Source organism: Eubalaena glacialis, chromosome 12 (genome assembly GCF_028564815.1).
Source record: "Eubalaena glacialis isolate mEubGla1 chromosome 12, mEubGla1.1.hap2.+ XY, whole genome shotgun sequence".
In the NCBI taxonomy this organism is placed as follows: domain Eukaryota; kingdom Metazoa; phylum Chordata; class Mammalia; order Artiodactyla; family Balaenidae; genus Eubalaena; species Eubalaena glacialis.
Window position 1 is genome coordinate 51,895,927 of NC_083727.1, and position 16,600 is coordinate 51,912,526.

Consider the following 16,600-nt stretch of genomic DNA (forward strand, 5'->3'; position numbering starts at 1 on the left):
TAATGTTTCTGAAATTCATCCATGTTATTATGTGCTCATTCCTATTCATTGCCAAGTACCAATAGTGTCTTTAGTGACACACAAATTTAAAAATCTGAAGGAAAAATTAGGGTGATCTACACATTTATTGTTGTTGATGTTGATTTTCCACGTGTATCCTTGGCTAATGTTTTCAATGAAAACTGCTTTAGAGATGGCAGGAAGATGAAATCCTCTCCATCAATCCTATGAATAGTCCTATAAATTGAATCCATTTTTGATTCAAATAATAATTGCCAGCCTCCATTTTAGATATCCTATGCCATTTTAAATGGTGCAATCCTTTATAACAGTGATAATGGGGATCCAGGGAAATTACAGGCTCCACAGACTCTTTTTTTTTTTTTAAGAACCATGAAAGAGAAACTTAATAAAATGTTATATAAAACCTTCACTGCAAAAATACTACCTTATATATTTATTTTCAGTAAAGTCAAACACCAATGAAGTAGTTTTTCACACCAGAGTTTCTTTTTATAACAGAATTCAATGAACAGAAATATCATGACTGGAGTCTTCAATGAGAAAACAGACCTTGGGTATTTTGGGGAATCCCCTGTGCACAAAGAAGACTCAAAACCAGCCAGGCAAAAATTAGTCGCAGAGATTCGAACTCCCCTGTTAACTTTTAGAACCAACTATTTCATTATCAAGTGTGAGAGGCTGAGGGTCAGCCAACAACCGCTTTTTTTCACTTTGACTCTAAAGGTTGTCTTTGGAGTCAGAAGCCCTTACTACCAAATGGGGTCGGGGGGGTTGGTGTGAGTGAATGGAATTCTTTGAGTAACTTCTTTAGAGTCCTTTAAGTTCACTGTGGTTTTTGCACTGATCTCTACAAAAATTGTATGGCTGAGTCAGTGCAATCCTTAGCATCTCTCTCCATGACTCACCTTTTGCAATAATATCGCACTTATTTCCTGCCACATCAACTACAAAATTAGATGGGACTTGCTGTCAAAGATCTTTTAATTCATTCCTTAATGTTGAAAATACGTTTCCTTTTTGGCATCATAAATCATTATAAATGAACATCGGTGGTAAGGCAGAAAATCAGTCTTGTGTAGCTGTATCCCAGGTTAGGAATTTATGTCACTCATTTTGGTGCTAGACAAAAGATGCCCTGTTGTTGAACTGATCTTAGGCTCAAAACTGTTTTCCACAAACCACCACACAATACTTGATTTACCCACAACTGTAATCCCTAGTGGACAAACTCCAGCACCAAGGCCCGGGAGTCAGGGGCGCAGGACCCCTGCTGCCATGAACTGAGGACAGAGAGGCAGAGTCCAGCACAAGCATCCTCTGGTGGGGCCAAAGGGACCAGCAGGGTCTGCCTCAGTCAATTTAATCTGATGTTAATAAGCCCACACACATCAGGCTTCGTATTATTACTGTTTGTAGAATATATCTCTTTGCATCCATTTACTTTCAATCTATATTTATATTTAAAGTATATCTCTTGATATTTTTTAATCCATCCTGATAACCTCTACCTTTTACTGGAATGTTTAGTTCACTTAACATTTAGGTCTATGATTTTTTAAAAATATGTATTTATTTATTTATTTAGGCTGCACCAGGACTTAGCTGTGGCATGCAGGATCTTCGTTGCCACGTGCTGGATCTTTAGTTGTGGCATGCGGACTCTTAGCTGTGGCATGCATGCAGGATCTAGTTCCCTGACCAGGGATCGAACCCAGGCCCCCTGCACTGGGAGCATGGAGCCTTACCCACTGGACCACCAGGGAAGTCCCTAGGTCTATGATTTTATTATTTGTTTTCTTTTTGTCTCCTCTACCTTTTCTTCCTCTGTTCACCTTTTCTTGCCTTTTTTCAATTATTTGAATATATTTTAAAATTCCTTTTTGTCAACTGGCCTTTATTTTATTTTTGTTGTTCTAGGGGTTACAGTATATACAGGCATACCTCATTTTACTGTGCTTTGCTTTATTGATCTTTGCTGATACTGCATTTTTCCAAATTGAAGGTTTGTGGGAACCATGTGTCATGCAAGTCTATCAGCACCATTTTTCCAACATCATTTGCTCACTTCATGTCTCTGTGTCATATTTTGGTAATTCTAGCAATATTTCAAACTTTTTCATTATTATTATATTTGTTTTGGTGATCTACAACCAGTGATCTCTGATGTTATTGAAAGCAGCTCTTTTGCCCCTTTCCTCTTTGTCCATTTCTGTTCCCCTCTAACCTTAAAAGAACCTAATTATAGGAATGAGATCATTAAGCAATTGAAACTAACTCCCGACTTATGCTCTCTTGAATATACACCATACCTTGTCTAACCTGTTGATTATTTTCCTAGATAAAAAGTAAGAATGCATCAAAAAAAATCTTTAAAAAAAAAAAACAAGTAAGAATGAAGAATTAAGCAGTTAAAAAATTACTAGCTCTCTACACCCAACAGCCTCCTTAGCAATCCTGCAGGCAGATCACACAGGCAAGATAACATCTGAAGAAAGAGTCAGCCAGTCTGCACTCAATGGAGAATGATGCAGAACCAAACCTCCTGCCTTGATGATTCACTGAGATTCTTCGCCCCCATTTTTCCCTTTAAAAACTGTCATGGTGGGCTTCCCTGGTGGTGCAGTGGTTGAGAATCCACCTGCCAATGCAGGGGACACGGGTTCGAGCCCTGGTCTGGGAAGATCCCACATGCCGTGGAGCAACTGGGCCCGTGAGCCACAACTACTGAGCCTGCGCGTCTGGAGCCTGTGCTCCGCAGCAAGAGAGGCCGCGATAGTGAGAGGCCCGCGCACCGCGATGAAGAGTGGCCCCCGCTTGCCGCAACTAGAGAAAGCCCTCGCACAGAAACGAAGACCCAACACAGACAAAAATTAATTAATTAATTAATTAATTAAAAAAAAAAAAAACTGTCATGGTTGAGGAGAATCTTTGGAGTTGGTCTCTGGACACAAGTCCACCTTCATAGATTGCCAGCTTTTCTGATTAAAGCACCTTTCTTTTCTACTGACGCTTGCCTCTCAAATTAGTGGCTTATGAATGGCAAGCAGCCAAACCTGGGTTCGGTTACATTACTATTGCAAAAAGATTACAACTCATTGAAGACTCAGATGATGGTTTGCATTTTTTAGCAATAAAGTATTTTTTACTTAAGGTGTGTAAGTTGCTTTTTTAGACATAATGCTATTGCACACTTTATAGACTACAGTATAGTATAAACATAATGTTTAAATGCACTAGAAAACCAAAAAATTTGTGTCACTCACTTTATTGCAATATTCACTGTATTGCAGTGGTCTGGATATCTCCACAGTATCTTAAAGGTATGCCTGTATCCTTAACTTTTCACACTCTACCTAGAATTAATATCATACCACTTCACACAAAAAAATGTAGAAACCTTCCATCCATGTAAGTCCATCTAAACACCTCCCTTTATGCTATAGGTGTCATATGGATCATATCTACACACATTATAAACCCCACAAGACAATGTTATAATTTCTCATAAAATATCATTTCTATTTTTAAGAAATTAAGAAGAAAAACTAGTTACTGATATTTACTCCAATATTTACCATTTCTGATGTTCTTCATTTCTTCTTGAGGATCCAAGTGTCTGTTAGTATTTCCTTTCTACCTGGAGAACTTCTTTTAGAATATCTTGTGGTGCATATCTTATGCTGATAAATTTTTTAGTTTTCTTTCATATCAGAATGTCTTTGTCTTTATTCTTGAAGGAAATTTTTATTTGATATAAAATTCTAGGTTGACAGTTTCTTCCCCAGCATTTTAAAGATGTTCCACTGTCTCTGACCTCCATAGTTTCTAATGGAAGTCATCAAAAGCTAATCATTGTTCCCCTGTATTTAATGTCATTTTTCTCTGGCTGCCTTCTAGATTTCCTCTTTACCTTAGGTTTTTAGTAGTTTGACTACAATGTGCCTAAGCAGTGTTTTCTTGTATTTATTCTGCTTGCATTTAACTGAGCTTCTTGAATCTGTAAATTTATATCTTCACCCCAGATTGGGAAATTTTCAGTCATTATTTCTTCAAAAGATTTTCTGCCCATTATCTCTCCTTGCCTTCTGGGATTCCAATTAGAAATATGTTAGAAAGCTTGTTATAGCTCTACAAATTCTTAAGTCTCTGTTTCTTTACTTCTGTCATTTTCTGTTCTTCACCTTGGATAATTTCAAGTTCTCTGGCTCTTTGCTCTGTTATCTCCATTCTGCTATTAAGCTCTTTAGGTTAATTTTTTTATTTAAGATACTGTCTTTTTTAGTTCTAGAATTTAAATTTGGTACATTTTTTATGGTTTCTATTTCTCTGCTGATATTCCTTATCCTTTCATTCATTATGAACATATTTTTTTTACCTCATTTCCCCCAAAGTTATAGTTATAGTTCTTGCTTTAAAGCCCTTGTCTGCTAATTCCAACAGCTGGGTCATATTGGGGTTGCTATCTGTTGATGGTTTTTTTCTCTTGAGGATAGGTCAATATTTCCTCATTCATCACTTTGAGATGGTATCCTGGACCTTATGGATTTTGTTTCTGAAGAGTGTTGATATTTTTGTTTTAGCAGGAAATTACCTTGGTTGGACTCAAACTATAAACTTGAATCTCAGTTCAGTACCCTATCATTAGGAAGCTTGTGGTTTGCTCTGCAAATGTATGGTTCAGAGGCCAGTCAGAGATTTGGGGAGAATTTATACACAGAACTTGAAACTTGGGGCTATACCAATCTAGTTCTCAGTGGGATTTGTTTTTCATTTTCCAGCAGTAATGCTTGCCCTAAACTCTGCCATCTGGTTCTTCTGGCCAGAAAGACTGTGGGTTTTCTATCAGAATTTTAGTCATCCAATGCAGCACTAACTTTACCTGTCCTAAAGCTGATAGCCATTTTTTAAAAAGAAAGAAAAAAAAATTTTTTAAAACAGGAAATTCTCTCCATTTTGGACCCTCTTCCAAGTTTTGTCTCCCCTCTATAATCTTTCTGACTTTTTTCACTCTCTAGGACCTTCAAATAGTTGTGTTACATATTTTGTTCAGAATGTATTATTGTTGTCTGCAAGAAGGTCATTTGACTAGGAGCCTACTCAGCCACATCAGAAGAAGTTTTAGTTTTTAATAGAGGAATGTAACCCATTTATATTTCCTGTCATTGACAAGGAATGCCTGATCTTGTTTCATGCTTTTTATTTCTTATTTTTATTTTTTGCTGTTTCTTCTGCTTTCTAGTTTTTGCTCTAAGAAATATTTTTACTTTGATCCCTTGTCTTTTCTAGTAATTTGAAAAGTAGAAGGTGTATCTTAAATTCCAAAATACTTGACTGTATATTACCCTAGTTATCAGTGCCACAAATAATGACACTGTCACTCAGGATCTGTAAACCCTCTCTCCAAGGGGAACAAAATTCACAAATATATAAGCAAGCAGTAACTACAAATATTCACTTATACTCAATTCATTGTTATGATCAATTTTCTTATTTCAACCACTTCTTTTTAATAAGTTCACATTTTAAGACCTCTTTCCTCCAGAGGACTTACTTAATTTTTTTAAAATCATTTCATTCTTGGGCTTCCCTGATGGTGCAGTGGTTAAGAATCCGCCTGACAATGCAGGGGACACGGGTTTGAGCCCTGGTCCAGAAAGATCCCATATGCCGTGGAGCAACTAAGCCCGTGTGCCACAACTACTGAGCCTGCACTTTAGAGCCTGCAAGCCACAACTACTGAGCCCACGTGCCACAACTACTGAAGCCCGCGTGCCTAGAGCCCGTGCTTCACAACAAGAGAAGCCACACAATGAGACGCCTGTGCACCGCAACGAAGAGTAGCCCCTGCTCGTCACAACTAGAGAAAGCCCGCAAGGAGCAATGAAAACCCAATGCAGCCAAAAATAAAATAAATTAATTTTTTAAAAAAATCATTTCATTCTTTATTCTCTTTCTACACATTGGCAGAGCTTCTTAAGTTGCTTCCCTTATCACTGATTTCATTTTCTATAGTTTTAATTCTACACTTCAGTGCTTCAAATGCTGATTTTAATTGATTTACTTTAATTAATTTAAACCTCTTTATGTCATGTAGCTGTCTTTAATTTCATCTAATTTCTCAGTAAAAAGGTTTTCAACTAATCTGTTTGTCTTCTCTCAGCTTAGATCTTCTATATCACAGAGTCTATGTTTTCCTGATTTTTAAAGAATACAAAACAGAAACCTTCTAATGCTTACTTACTTCTCTTTCCTACTTATCGTTCCCATATTAGGGTATTTTCTATTCACATAACCTTGAAAAAGGAGTGGTATGACTAATCTTGGAGAACCCCTCTAATCAAGATATGTGGTGATTCCCTTCCCTATCCACCTAGTTGTTCTTATACTGTCTGTAATGTAGTTCAATGTTAAAAAGTGATAATTGACATCTTTGCCTTGTTCATTCTTGCAGTAGATATACCACAGTGTCCCCAATAAGCATATTTCTGACTTTTGAACTGATATACATATATTTGGTTTCATATTAAGAAACTTTCCATCTATTTACATGTTATGGAGTGATTCTATCAAGATGTTGGATTTTGCCAAATGCTCTTTCAAGCTTTTATGGCGAACATCAATAGATTTTTTTTCTCCCTAAAAATATTAATATGATAAATTACATTAGCATGTGTGTGTGTGCATGCACCAACTTTCTAGTGATATCCAGTCTTTTATTTACTATAGATACATTGGCTTGAGTTAGAATCACACAGTGTCGTTGCCTAATAATCTAAGTAAGGCAGACTTATTCTTGGACATTCTAATGCTATCTATAGCATTTTCTTTATAATAAATAGCAAATTAAAAACTAGAAAGTCCACAATGCACTCTTCAGTCAATAGGGGACTTTTTTCCTTTAGCACTTTGTGTTTTACTGTCAAAGAAGCATAGTCAATTCAAGTTACATATTCTTTTTCCCCATAAAAATATATTCTTATTTTTGATTGAATAAGTCCTTAAGTTTAATTATTAATTTCAATTTAATTAACTTAATCTACCAGTCTATTATTAATCTGTTCTTAGGGTCTCCATGCACTTAAATCTATAATATTGCTTTTCCCTACTAGAATATCATGAAATTAACAATTTTTTTCAGAACCTAAAAAGTGAGTAGCATATATATGATATTTTAATTGTGGATTTTTGTTTCTGGCTCTTCTAATGACCTGACAGTATAATCTTTGAAAAGTAAAAATATGTCTATTTGTACATGAGCCATATAAAAGTATTTACCTAAATGACAAAAATGCTAAATAAATCATTTACTTGAGATTTTATAAAAATACAAAATTGAATATAAACTATCTCTAGATATAGTTTATCTAAAAATTTCCCAGCAATTTCCTACTCCTATGGATCCTCTTCGCTTCAAGTTTAAGAACCTTAACCAGATTACCCTAGAAAATATAAAATAGCACTACAAATGTTGTGTTACAAACGTTTAAAATATACTAAACATATTTTGAGCTTGCCAGAAAGTAGGAAAATCCCTGCAGATCAGTAAACAAACAGGAAGCTAAAAGCTAAAGTTGTAATCATGAACTGACACTGGTTTGAGATTTTAACAACTACATGGTGCACAGGATGAGGCCTTGGACCCAAGCAAGGCAGGACTTAGAAGTGAGGACTAGAAAAAAACAGTGACATAAAGGCAGTCACTCTTTGGTACCTTATTCCCTTCACCCCCTCAAGTATTGCTTCCCTTTCTTTTCTTCTACCGGACTTTCCCAGACCACTCTCCTCCATAGCTATTTTCTCTGCTAAGTTCCTAAATTCTGGTGTTGCTTTTACTTGGCTATCAATTGTTTTCTATTAAAATTATTAATTATTTATTAAATGTTTCTGATCATTTTCTATTAAAATTAATAATTTATTTGTCTATAAATTGACAATTAAGTTATTAACTGAGAAAAGATGAGTGTTTGTAATCTCCACCAACAATAACCCCTATTCTTGTCCAGGAAATTGATGCATTATAACTAGAAATGGAAGGAATGAGATGAATAATGTGGAAGAAAACTAAACACAGCCGCTAAAGAGTTAACAGAGGGGAAGAAAATACAGTGTTCTTGTCCACTGGGCAACATCTTCTGGACTTCTAACCTCCAGATTATTCTGTCTTTATTGAATGAAGGCACCACTACCCACCCAGTTGTACAGGCCAGAAATTTAGAAATTGTCCTTTCCCTTTTCCTCAGTATCCAACCTATAACAAGGTGCTATCCATTTTACTTCTTAACTGTCTTTCAAATCTATCCTCTCTATATACTATATCAGGTTTTCTCAACCTCAGAACTATTAATATTTTGGGCTAGATAGTTCTTTGTTGTGGGGAGTATCCCTATACACTATAGGATGTTTTGGCAGAATTCTTGGCTTCAACCTACTAGATGCCAGTAGCAGCACCAAACCCCCCATCCCGTCTAGTGATAACCAAAGATGTCTCGAACATTGCCAAATATCCCTTGGTTTGCAAAACAGCCCCCCAGTTGAGAATCACTGCCTTATACCAAATTATTATCATTTCTTGCCCAGTATACTGCAATAGCTTCCTAGTGTGTCTCCCTGAATCCACCATATCACTGCATCCCATCCTGTAACCCATTCTCCATACGATAACCAGAGTGATATTCCAAAACCAATATTATCAGTCCCTGCTTAAAGCACTACAGTGGTTCCCCATTTCTCTTAGAATAAAATCCAAAATCCTTACTACTGCTTTATAAGGTCCTAGCTCTCACTTCTCCAGATTCATCTTGTACCTCACTGTATCCTACTTCCCCTACTTCACTGCACTCTAGCCACACTGGCTACCTTTCAGTTCCTCAAATGGGTCATTCTCTCTCCAACCATTGGGCTTTGCCTCAACCCTCTGCCAGGAAGGTTCTTCTCCCACCTCTCATAACACTCTTAGAATAAGTAGATGCTATTTTTAAAATAATAATAACTATCTGGGGGCTGTAGATTAAAAGCTGTAACCTAAAGAAAAAGTTGAATGCATTCTGATGGCTGGAAAAGAGGACATACTGTATCTGGGACAGAGTAGACAAAGATTAGTGATGACCAACAAGGAGAAAAGATAGAGGACAATGTGTCAAAAGAGTCACAAAACCTACTTTCTAGACCCTGTTCTATCACTCACTATCCATGTGATTTGTTTTTAATCTATATACAGGAAAATTAACTTTTTTGTTGTCCAGTTCTATGAGTTTAACACATGTAACCACCAGTACAATCGGGACACAAAACAGTTCCAAAACCCCCAAAATTCTCTGGTGCTGGCCCTTCGTGGTCAAACACCTCCCCACACCAGCCCTTGGCAACAACTGACCCATTCTTTGTCCTACACTTTTTCCTTTTCCTGAGATTCATACTTAATCTCTCTGAGTCTTGTTTCTTCAGTCATGAAATTACACACACACACACACACACACACACACACCATGAGGAGATGGTATATATACATACCATCTTCTTTATATTAAAATATTAAGCTACTTATGATGATTGTCTGTCATGGCTAAAAAATCTGGTGTATGTTAAACATCCTGTCTAGGTTCATATTTAGAAAAGGCTTTCTTTGAATTTGTGGCTAATGCCCAACTTTTGGAATTCTGCATCTTAGACTTTCAGTCTTCTCCAGAAGGATGGCTCCATCTCGGATTTCTGTGTGCTACCTTGGTGGGCCTGTAACTTTGCTTAGTCCTACAAAGCTATGAGCTCCAGAATGTTCCTAACCTCTCCTGTGGTTGTCCTTCCTCAGTGGACCACACTGCAGTAGCTTGAGCAGCTGACTGCAATTTTCTTTTCAGCAGTATTTGCTAGGCGGGGCGTTCCAAGCTTGTTCTAGCACTTTGATCTTTATGAACATAGCTTATCATTGAATGTCTAAAGGTAATACTGAAGATACTGTTAAGTCAACAGTCAACTGGAGGAGAGTCAAGCCTCACATCCCCATCGATGATCTAATATGAAAAACTCACTGCCTTGTCTCATAGAGTTGTTACACTAATAAATCACAAGAATGCTATATATAACATTATAAGGATTTTAATAAATGCATCTGACAAAATCATTCATAATTCTCTTATAGTGTAACACATTAGGTATAACTGTAATTGTTTGAATAACTAGGTCTTAAGGTATTGATTAACTAATTAACGTCTCCCTAAAATAAGGCCTCTAATGGTATACTACAGGAGTCTAAACTTGGCCCTACCCTATTTACACATTTTAGTTAATGAATGGCTGAAGACATAGAAGCACGATTACTAAGTTTATAAATGTCATAGCTAGTAGGGGTAGCTAAAAATAATTTATTAGAATCATATTTCAAAAAATATCAACATAAATCAATAATATGGAACAATGTAGACAAAATAATAAGCTGAAATGTAATAGGAAGAAAAAAGAGATCAACTACAAAAATATAGAAAGAGAGAGACCTAGTTTGACAACAGCTCACATAGTAATATCTGGGCATATTAGTAGATTGCAAATTCATTATAAGTCATTAATGTGACATGACTTAATTTAAAAAGAAAAAATTCACACTATTACATTGCTCTCTTCAGGTTCAGTTATAAACTCCATGTTACCAATTCCAGTGGTCAATTCTCAGCTTCATTTTTCACCTCCTAGCAGCATTTAACAAAGGTGATCATCCATCGTTTTTGTACCACTTTCCTTTTCCTTGCTTGACATTCTCTTGGCTCTCCTCCTACTCACTGGCTGCTCTTACCAGCTTCCTTTAGGACTGATGACTCCCAAATTTATATCTCCAGTCCAAACCTTTCCATTGAAATCCAAACTCTTAAATGCATCAGCCTCATAATCGTAGAAACCCTACTTCCCTACCCAAATTAGCTTTTCCTATAGTCTTCCCCATCTCAGTAAACAGCAATTTTATCCTTCCAATTGCTCAGGCCAAAATCTTTGAGTCGTTCTTGATCTTTTTTTTTTTCCATACCCCATATTCATTCCATCAGTAAATCCTTTTGACTCTGTCTACAAAATCTGACCACTCCTACCCACCTGCGCTGCTCCATCATGTCCCCTCGGGATTGTTACAGTCATCTCCTAAATGGTCTCCCTACTTCCAACCTTGAAACCTCATCCCCACAATCTATTCTCAGTACTGCAGCCAGAGAGATCCTTTAAGAACACACATTTATTCAACATTCATTCTAAGACTATTTACTGAGATCCATCCATGTGCAAGGCACTGTTTCAGGTGCTTAAAATATGTATATCTGTGAACAGAAGAGATAAAAGTTGCTGCCCTCCTGAAGCTTTTGCATCCTGGCAGAGGACAGATAATAAACTATATATATAGTAAATAAGTAAACTACATGGTGGCTCCATAAGTGCTATGTGAAAAAAATAGAGCAGGTAAAGAGAAGTGGTGCCGGGAAAAAAGAGCATGGGTTGTAGATTTAAATGGGAGATGAGTATAGGCTTCACTGGCAAAGTAACCTTTGAGCAAAGACCCGAAAGAGGTAAGAACTTAGCCATGCAGGTATCTGGCAGAATAGCACTCCAGTCAGATGTTAATATTAAGAATGCATAAAATATTATTTTTGGTTCCTTCAACCTTCAACTGACCACATGATGGGCTGAAAGACACAAAATTTAAACTTGTTGTTTTTATCTACATATTCTTGTATTTTAATTCTTAAATAATGTCCTAGTAAGCCACAAGTGCTTTTTCAGAAATGATAAATGAAGTATCAGAAACCACTTATGCAGGAAAGCTTTAAGTCTTTTTCCAAGATTCAATTAGGAACTTTTTCTTTCATTTCATTGAGTTTCTTTTATGGCCCATAAAATGCAGTTAGAGAGGCCTGTATTTTTTTGATATGCACACATGGCATACCTAATACTCAGGGGAAAACTGCAAGTGCATCAAACACGGGAGATCACCTGGATTTAGCTTGCTAAGAATATAAACATTTTTCAAATATTATACAAATACCGATTGATTTTTCAGATTAAGTTAGTTATAAAACTTAGGATAAAGCAAAGTAATCAGATTTATTAACACAATAAAATGAGTCCAAAATTGTGAATTTTTAAAAGCTTGTTCGTTTCTACCTAATTGGATAAGACGCTACAGCACAATGTTTGTTTTTACCTTCCGGTGGCCTGTTGGATGTTGCCACAACGACGACCCCGTTTTTGAACAGATTTTCAAAAAGCTGTTTCAGAATCATGGCATCAGCAATGTCAGTGACCTATGGACAGCAATACATTTGTTTTATTTTAATTTCACTTGTGCTCTAACAAATTTGTTAATGGTTCATCTTTTTTTTTTTTTTAAAGATAGAAGTGAATTCCAAGAGAAAAATTCTAATTATCATGAAGAAAAGAGTAGATAATTAAAAGCATGAAAGCCTGCAGTCTTTAAACTTGACTCTTCTTTTTTGCAAGCCTATCATTTCTATGCAAATTATCAAATGATTCTATGTTAACTTATTTTATAGAACTACAGGTGGAAAGCACAGATAATTGTCCTAAACATCTAGGAAGTCTAACTAATTAGAACTAACATGACCAATTCCCCCTTCCTACTCCCATCACAGCCTCCCTCCCCGAATAAAGAGGAGAGAGAAAAAAAGAAAAAAAAAAAGCAACACAGGCTATTTGAGATTTCTAATACCTTTCTGGCAAAGGTCCCTGAAAAGGTGACTTTAAATGGTCATGGGACTTTAGAAATAAGGACAAGTAGCCAGTGAGACATAATCAGCTGCTGTTGAAAATAGAATGATATGACATAGATACTATTGTGCAATTGTTGCACAAAACAATTCAACAGATGGCCCATCACAAAAATAAGCAATTTCATTGTTCTTTTTAAGTGCCTTCTATTACTGTCCATGAATAATCAAAAGGCACTGCAGTCACTTCCAGCACAGCCAGCCTCTGCTAACCTTCCCAAACACAAATATTCCTTCTACCAAAAAAAAAAAAAAACCTTACAAGAATGGTTAACACAGTGCTTAAAAAAAAAAAGCTTCTGACAAAACCAGAAATGCATAATGCAGATAAAACTATTTCATCTAAGTTACAGAGATACATATAACCACTGATCTTTTCTAAAATTATTTTTAAAAATCCACAATTAGCAAGTAAGCTTAATGGTAACTTTTTAAAAAGCTTTTTAAAATCCCAAAAAATAGAGTGAGGCTCAAGAGGGAGGGGATATGGGGATACACGTATGCATATAGCTGATTCACTTTGTTGTACAGCAGAAACTAACACAACATTGTAAAGCATTTATACTCCAATAGAGATGTGAAAAAAAAATTAAAATAAAAATAAAATAAAGAGCTCCTGAAAAAAAAAATCCCCAAAAATACAGAAATTAGGGAGGGAATGAAGTTGACTTCAAAAAATAAATATATAGTGAAGATTGATGTTAATCATTGCACCTTCCTCTAAGAATATAATAACATGGGTTTTAGATACTCCCAATGTAAAAATGCTTTGTTCTTCCTTTAACAGCACATTTTAGATAATCTCAATAAAACTTATTTTATATTCACAAAATATATCACACAATATATATCACATTGTTATTTTTAAATCATGTTAAAGTACACAGAAACTAGTGGAATTCTTTCAAATTAGATCGTAATACTAAAAGTTGCCAACTAAATGGTTATAACACTATGAACAACAACAACCTGGGTGACAGAGGTCTAAATCACTTTTGTCTTTCAGCTGATATCTTACTCAAAAGTTTAATTATTTCCTTTCCACCTGAACAAAACCAAACCAAACCGGGATATGGGAATGAATGTGCAGATCTTTTTTTTTTTTGCTGTTTCAAGCTATAACTTTAAAACATTAACTAAAAAACTACTGAAGATTCCTTAAATTAAAAAGACTTCAGGAACTTACAAAGTGGTGATTAAAATGAAAAGGAAAGTGGTACTGATATTATTTAATTTGGAGCTTAGGATCACTGTCAAATTTTGCTTCCGCCAAAACACTCACAGAGAAGGCCCTTTTCAAATGCTTAAACACCAGTGGCATTTCTGATGAGAGGACAGAACAAGCTTGCAAATTTTAGAAGCAACTGCACTTTTAAATTGGATTCCCAATACACTGACTTTTAAAAAGAATGATATCAATTAAAATTACCCAATTTTAGAGAATAAAAATGATCATTTGACTATCTCGCTGAGGTTCTTGAAAAAAATAAAAATAGCTTTTGTGCCCTAAGGTTCAGAAAAGTGAAGGGACGTTTAGCTTATAACAATGTACAAAGGTTTAAACTGAAAGTTGAAGAAAGCAAACAATAAGGACTTGTGGTTGAATTATAATTTGTTGTTTTTGTATTACAGAATGTTTTTGCTCTAGCAGAGTAAATTAACTTGGAGAAGCTATGGCTAATTAATAAAGCAGGAGTCACTTGGTGTAGCCGGGTGCCAATGTATACTCTTTTGATCTTGTCCCCGCACTTGTTCAGCTTTGCTGGGGAACAGCAATTTTACAGTATAAGTGAACAGAAGACAATTGGCCACACATTCTTGAAGAGCGAGCTTTTTCAGCACCCAGCATTTCATTACCACCAGGAACAAAAGACAAGGCTACAGATTACCACTAAGGGTAGTCTGCTAATACAGAGAGTGGAGACATTTCATTAGCATTAAAGAGAGAAGATTTTTTATGACCTAGAGTTGCTTTCCATTATGACTCACTTAAGTTAAAAAAGGAAAAAAAAAAATCTAACGCTTAATTTACATGTGTAAGTGCTTGAGTCTCAGTCATCCACTGATTGGTACAGTGCCATGTAATGAGTGACAAACATAAGCATGCATTATTAGTAATTAGTATTAGCACAGAAATAAGCATCTATTTTTATTAGCAGTTTTTAATAGCTTTGCTGTTTTATAAAAACGGTCAAAACTATTTTTTAAATGATACTGATAGCTTACAGAGGAGAATTTTGAATGATATTCTGCTCATCAGAATTCTTTTTTTCTTGGGGGGGGGGGCCATATTAGTAAAACATCTATCCAGTGTCCCTAAAAAGAGACCTGAAAAAATAACATTTTTTAAAAATTCGGTCTCCTTCAGTATTCTGATATCTTCAGAATCACAAATGGTTTAATAAGAAATGTTAATATTCAAAGAGAATATAATGAAGACCCTAAAGAAAACTTCAGTCTTTTATTTCAGTAATTAAAACACATAAAAACATCCTATCTACAAATTTCTCAAACAAGGTAAGAATACTGGATCTATCACACGTAAAACTGAAATGCTACACTTAGTAAAGATGATCAAGCTAATGAGTAATACCTTCTGCAAATGTAATCCGAATGCTACGAAAACATAATCTTAAAAATGCCCTAAATTCAAGAGAAAAGACTATATTCTTGTTTTTAAGCAGCAACAATTCCCATTCATCCCCCTAGTAAAATAAATATTATATTAATTAACACCACCTAATGGCCAATAATAACTAGTTAAAAATCAAGACCACTAATAGGATTCAATTTGAAAAGTGAAGTGGTGATTGCAGACATACTGTTGTTAAGATTAAAGTGCCTAAAAAAATTCTTTGCTAGTAAATCAGCAATGTATCATACTAGGCTTAATAGGCTTAAGGATAATTTTTAGGTTCCATCATTAAAACATCTACTAAAAGCCCACCCAGTTCTAGGTCTGTATATTTAAACACATAATAGAAGACATATAGCAAAGAGAACACATAACATAGCTTTTACTACTAGTGAATAAGAGCACTGATGATGGATTCAAACGTAGTTACCAGCTGTATGATCTCGGAAAAGTCACTTAACCTCTCTGACCCTTAATTCCCTCATCAATCCAATAAAGGCAGTAATAACAACTACTCTGCAAAATTGTTACGATACATACAGTAAATCCTCAAGAAATGTTAATTATGACTGTTACCTATATATGTTACGTATGCTAGGTTAAGTGCATATTATTTACATATAGCTATACAGAATTTTAGCTGTAGATGGAATGATACATAGCATAGTACAGTAGTTAGGAACACAGAAAGCATACAGTAAACAGTAGCTAATATTATTACAGAATATACTAATAGATAAAATAAAAGCTTTCTAATAAATAAATGGGCATTGAATCAAACAGTTCATAAAAGATGGATATTAACAGTAAGCAAATAGATATGAAAAAAAATCAACCATAATATTACTTAAAGAAATATACATTAAAACAATGAGATCCCATTTTTCACCTATTAAATTAGACAAAAATGTGAAGATAATTTAGAATGTTGACAGGAAAAAATGCAGGTTGTTATATATAAGGGAAGTGGGACTTAGTTGGGGGACTACTTCAATAGTTATCATTTGGTACTAAGATTTATTCATTCATCCGTTCACTCATTATTATTGTTCATTAATTCATTCTCGAGCACTGTTCTAGACATTTCAGATACGTCAATTAGCAAAACAAAGATTCCTGCCTTCAAGTTTACATTCCTGTAGAGAAATAATGATAAGGAATAAACACAATAAATAAGTAAATA

The 16,600-nt window shown here is 35.2% G+C and overlaps 1 protein-coding gene and 1 pseudogene across 3 annotated transcripts in view; both read right to left on the reverse strand.

Moving 5' to 3' along the window:
• Positions 1–16,600, reverse strand: part of AFG1L (AFG1 like ATPase) — a 198,254-nt gene that overhangs the window by 110,100 nt on the left and 71,554 nt on the right. For all 3 annotated transcript variants that reach the window (XM_061207301.1, XM_061207300.1, XM_061207302.1), the window contains exon 6: positions 12,200–12,299. In XM_061207301.1, coding sequence (XP_061063284.1) covers positions 12,200–12,299 — 100 coding nt within the window. The remainder of the gene's footprint in view (positions 1–12,199; positions 12,300–16,600) is intronic.
• On the reverse strand, positions 774–4,251 carry LOC133102630 (ras-related protein Rab-22A-like; annotated as a pseudogene).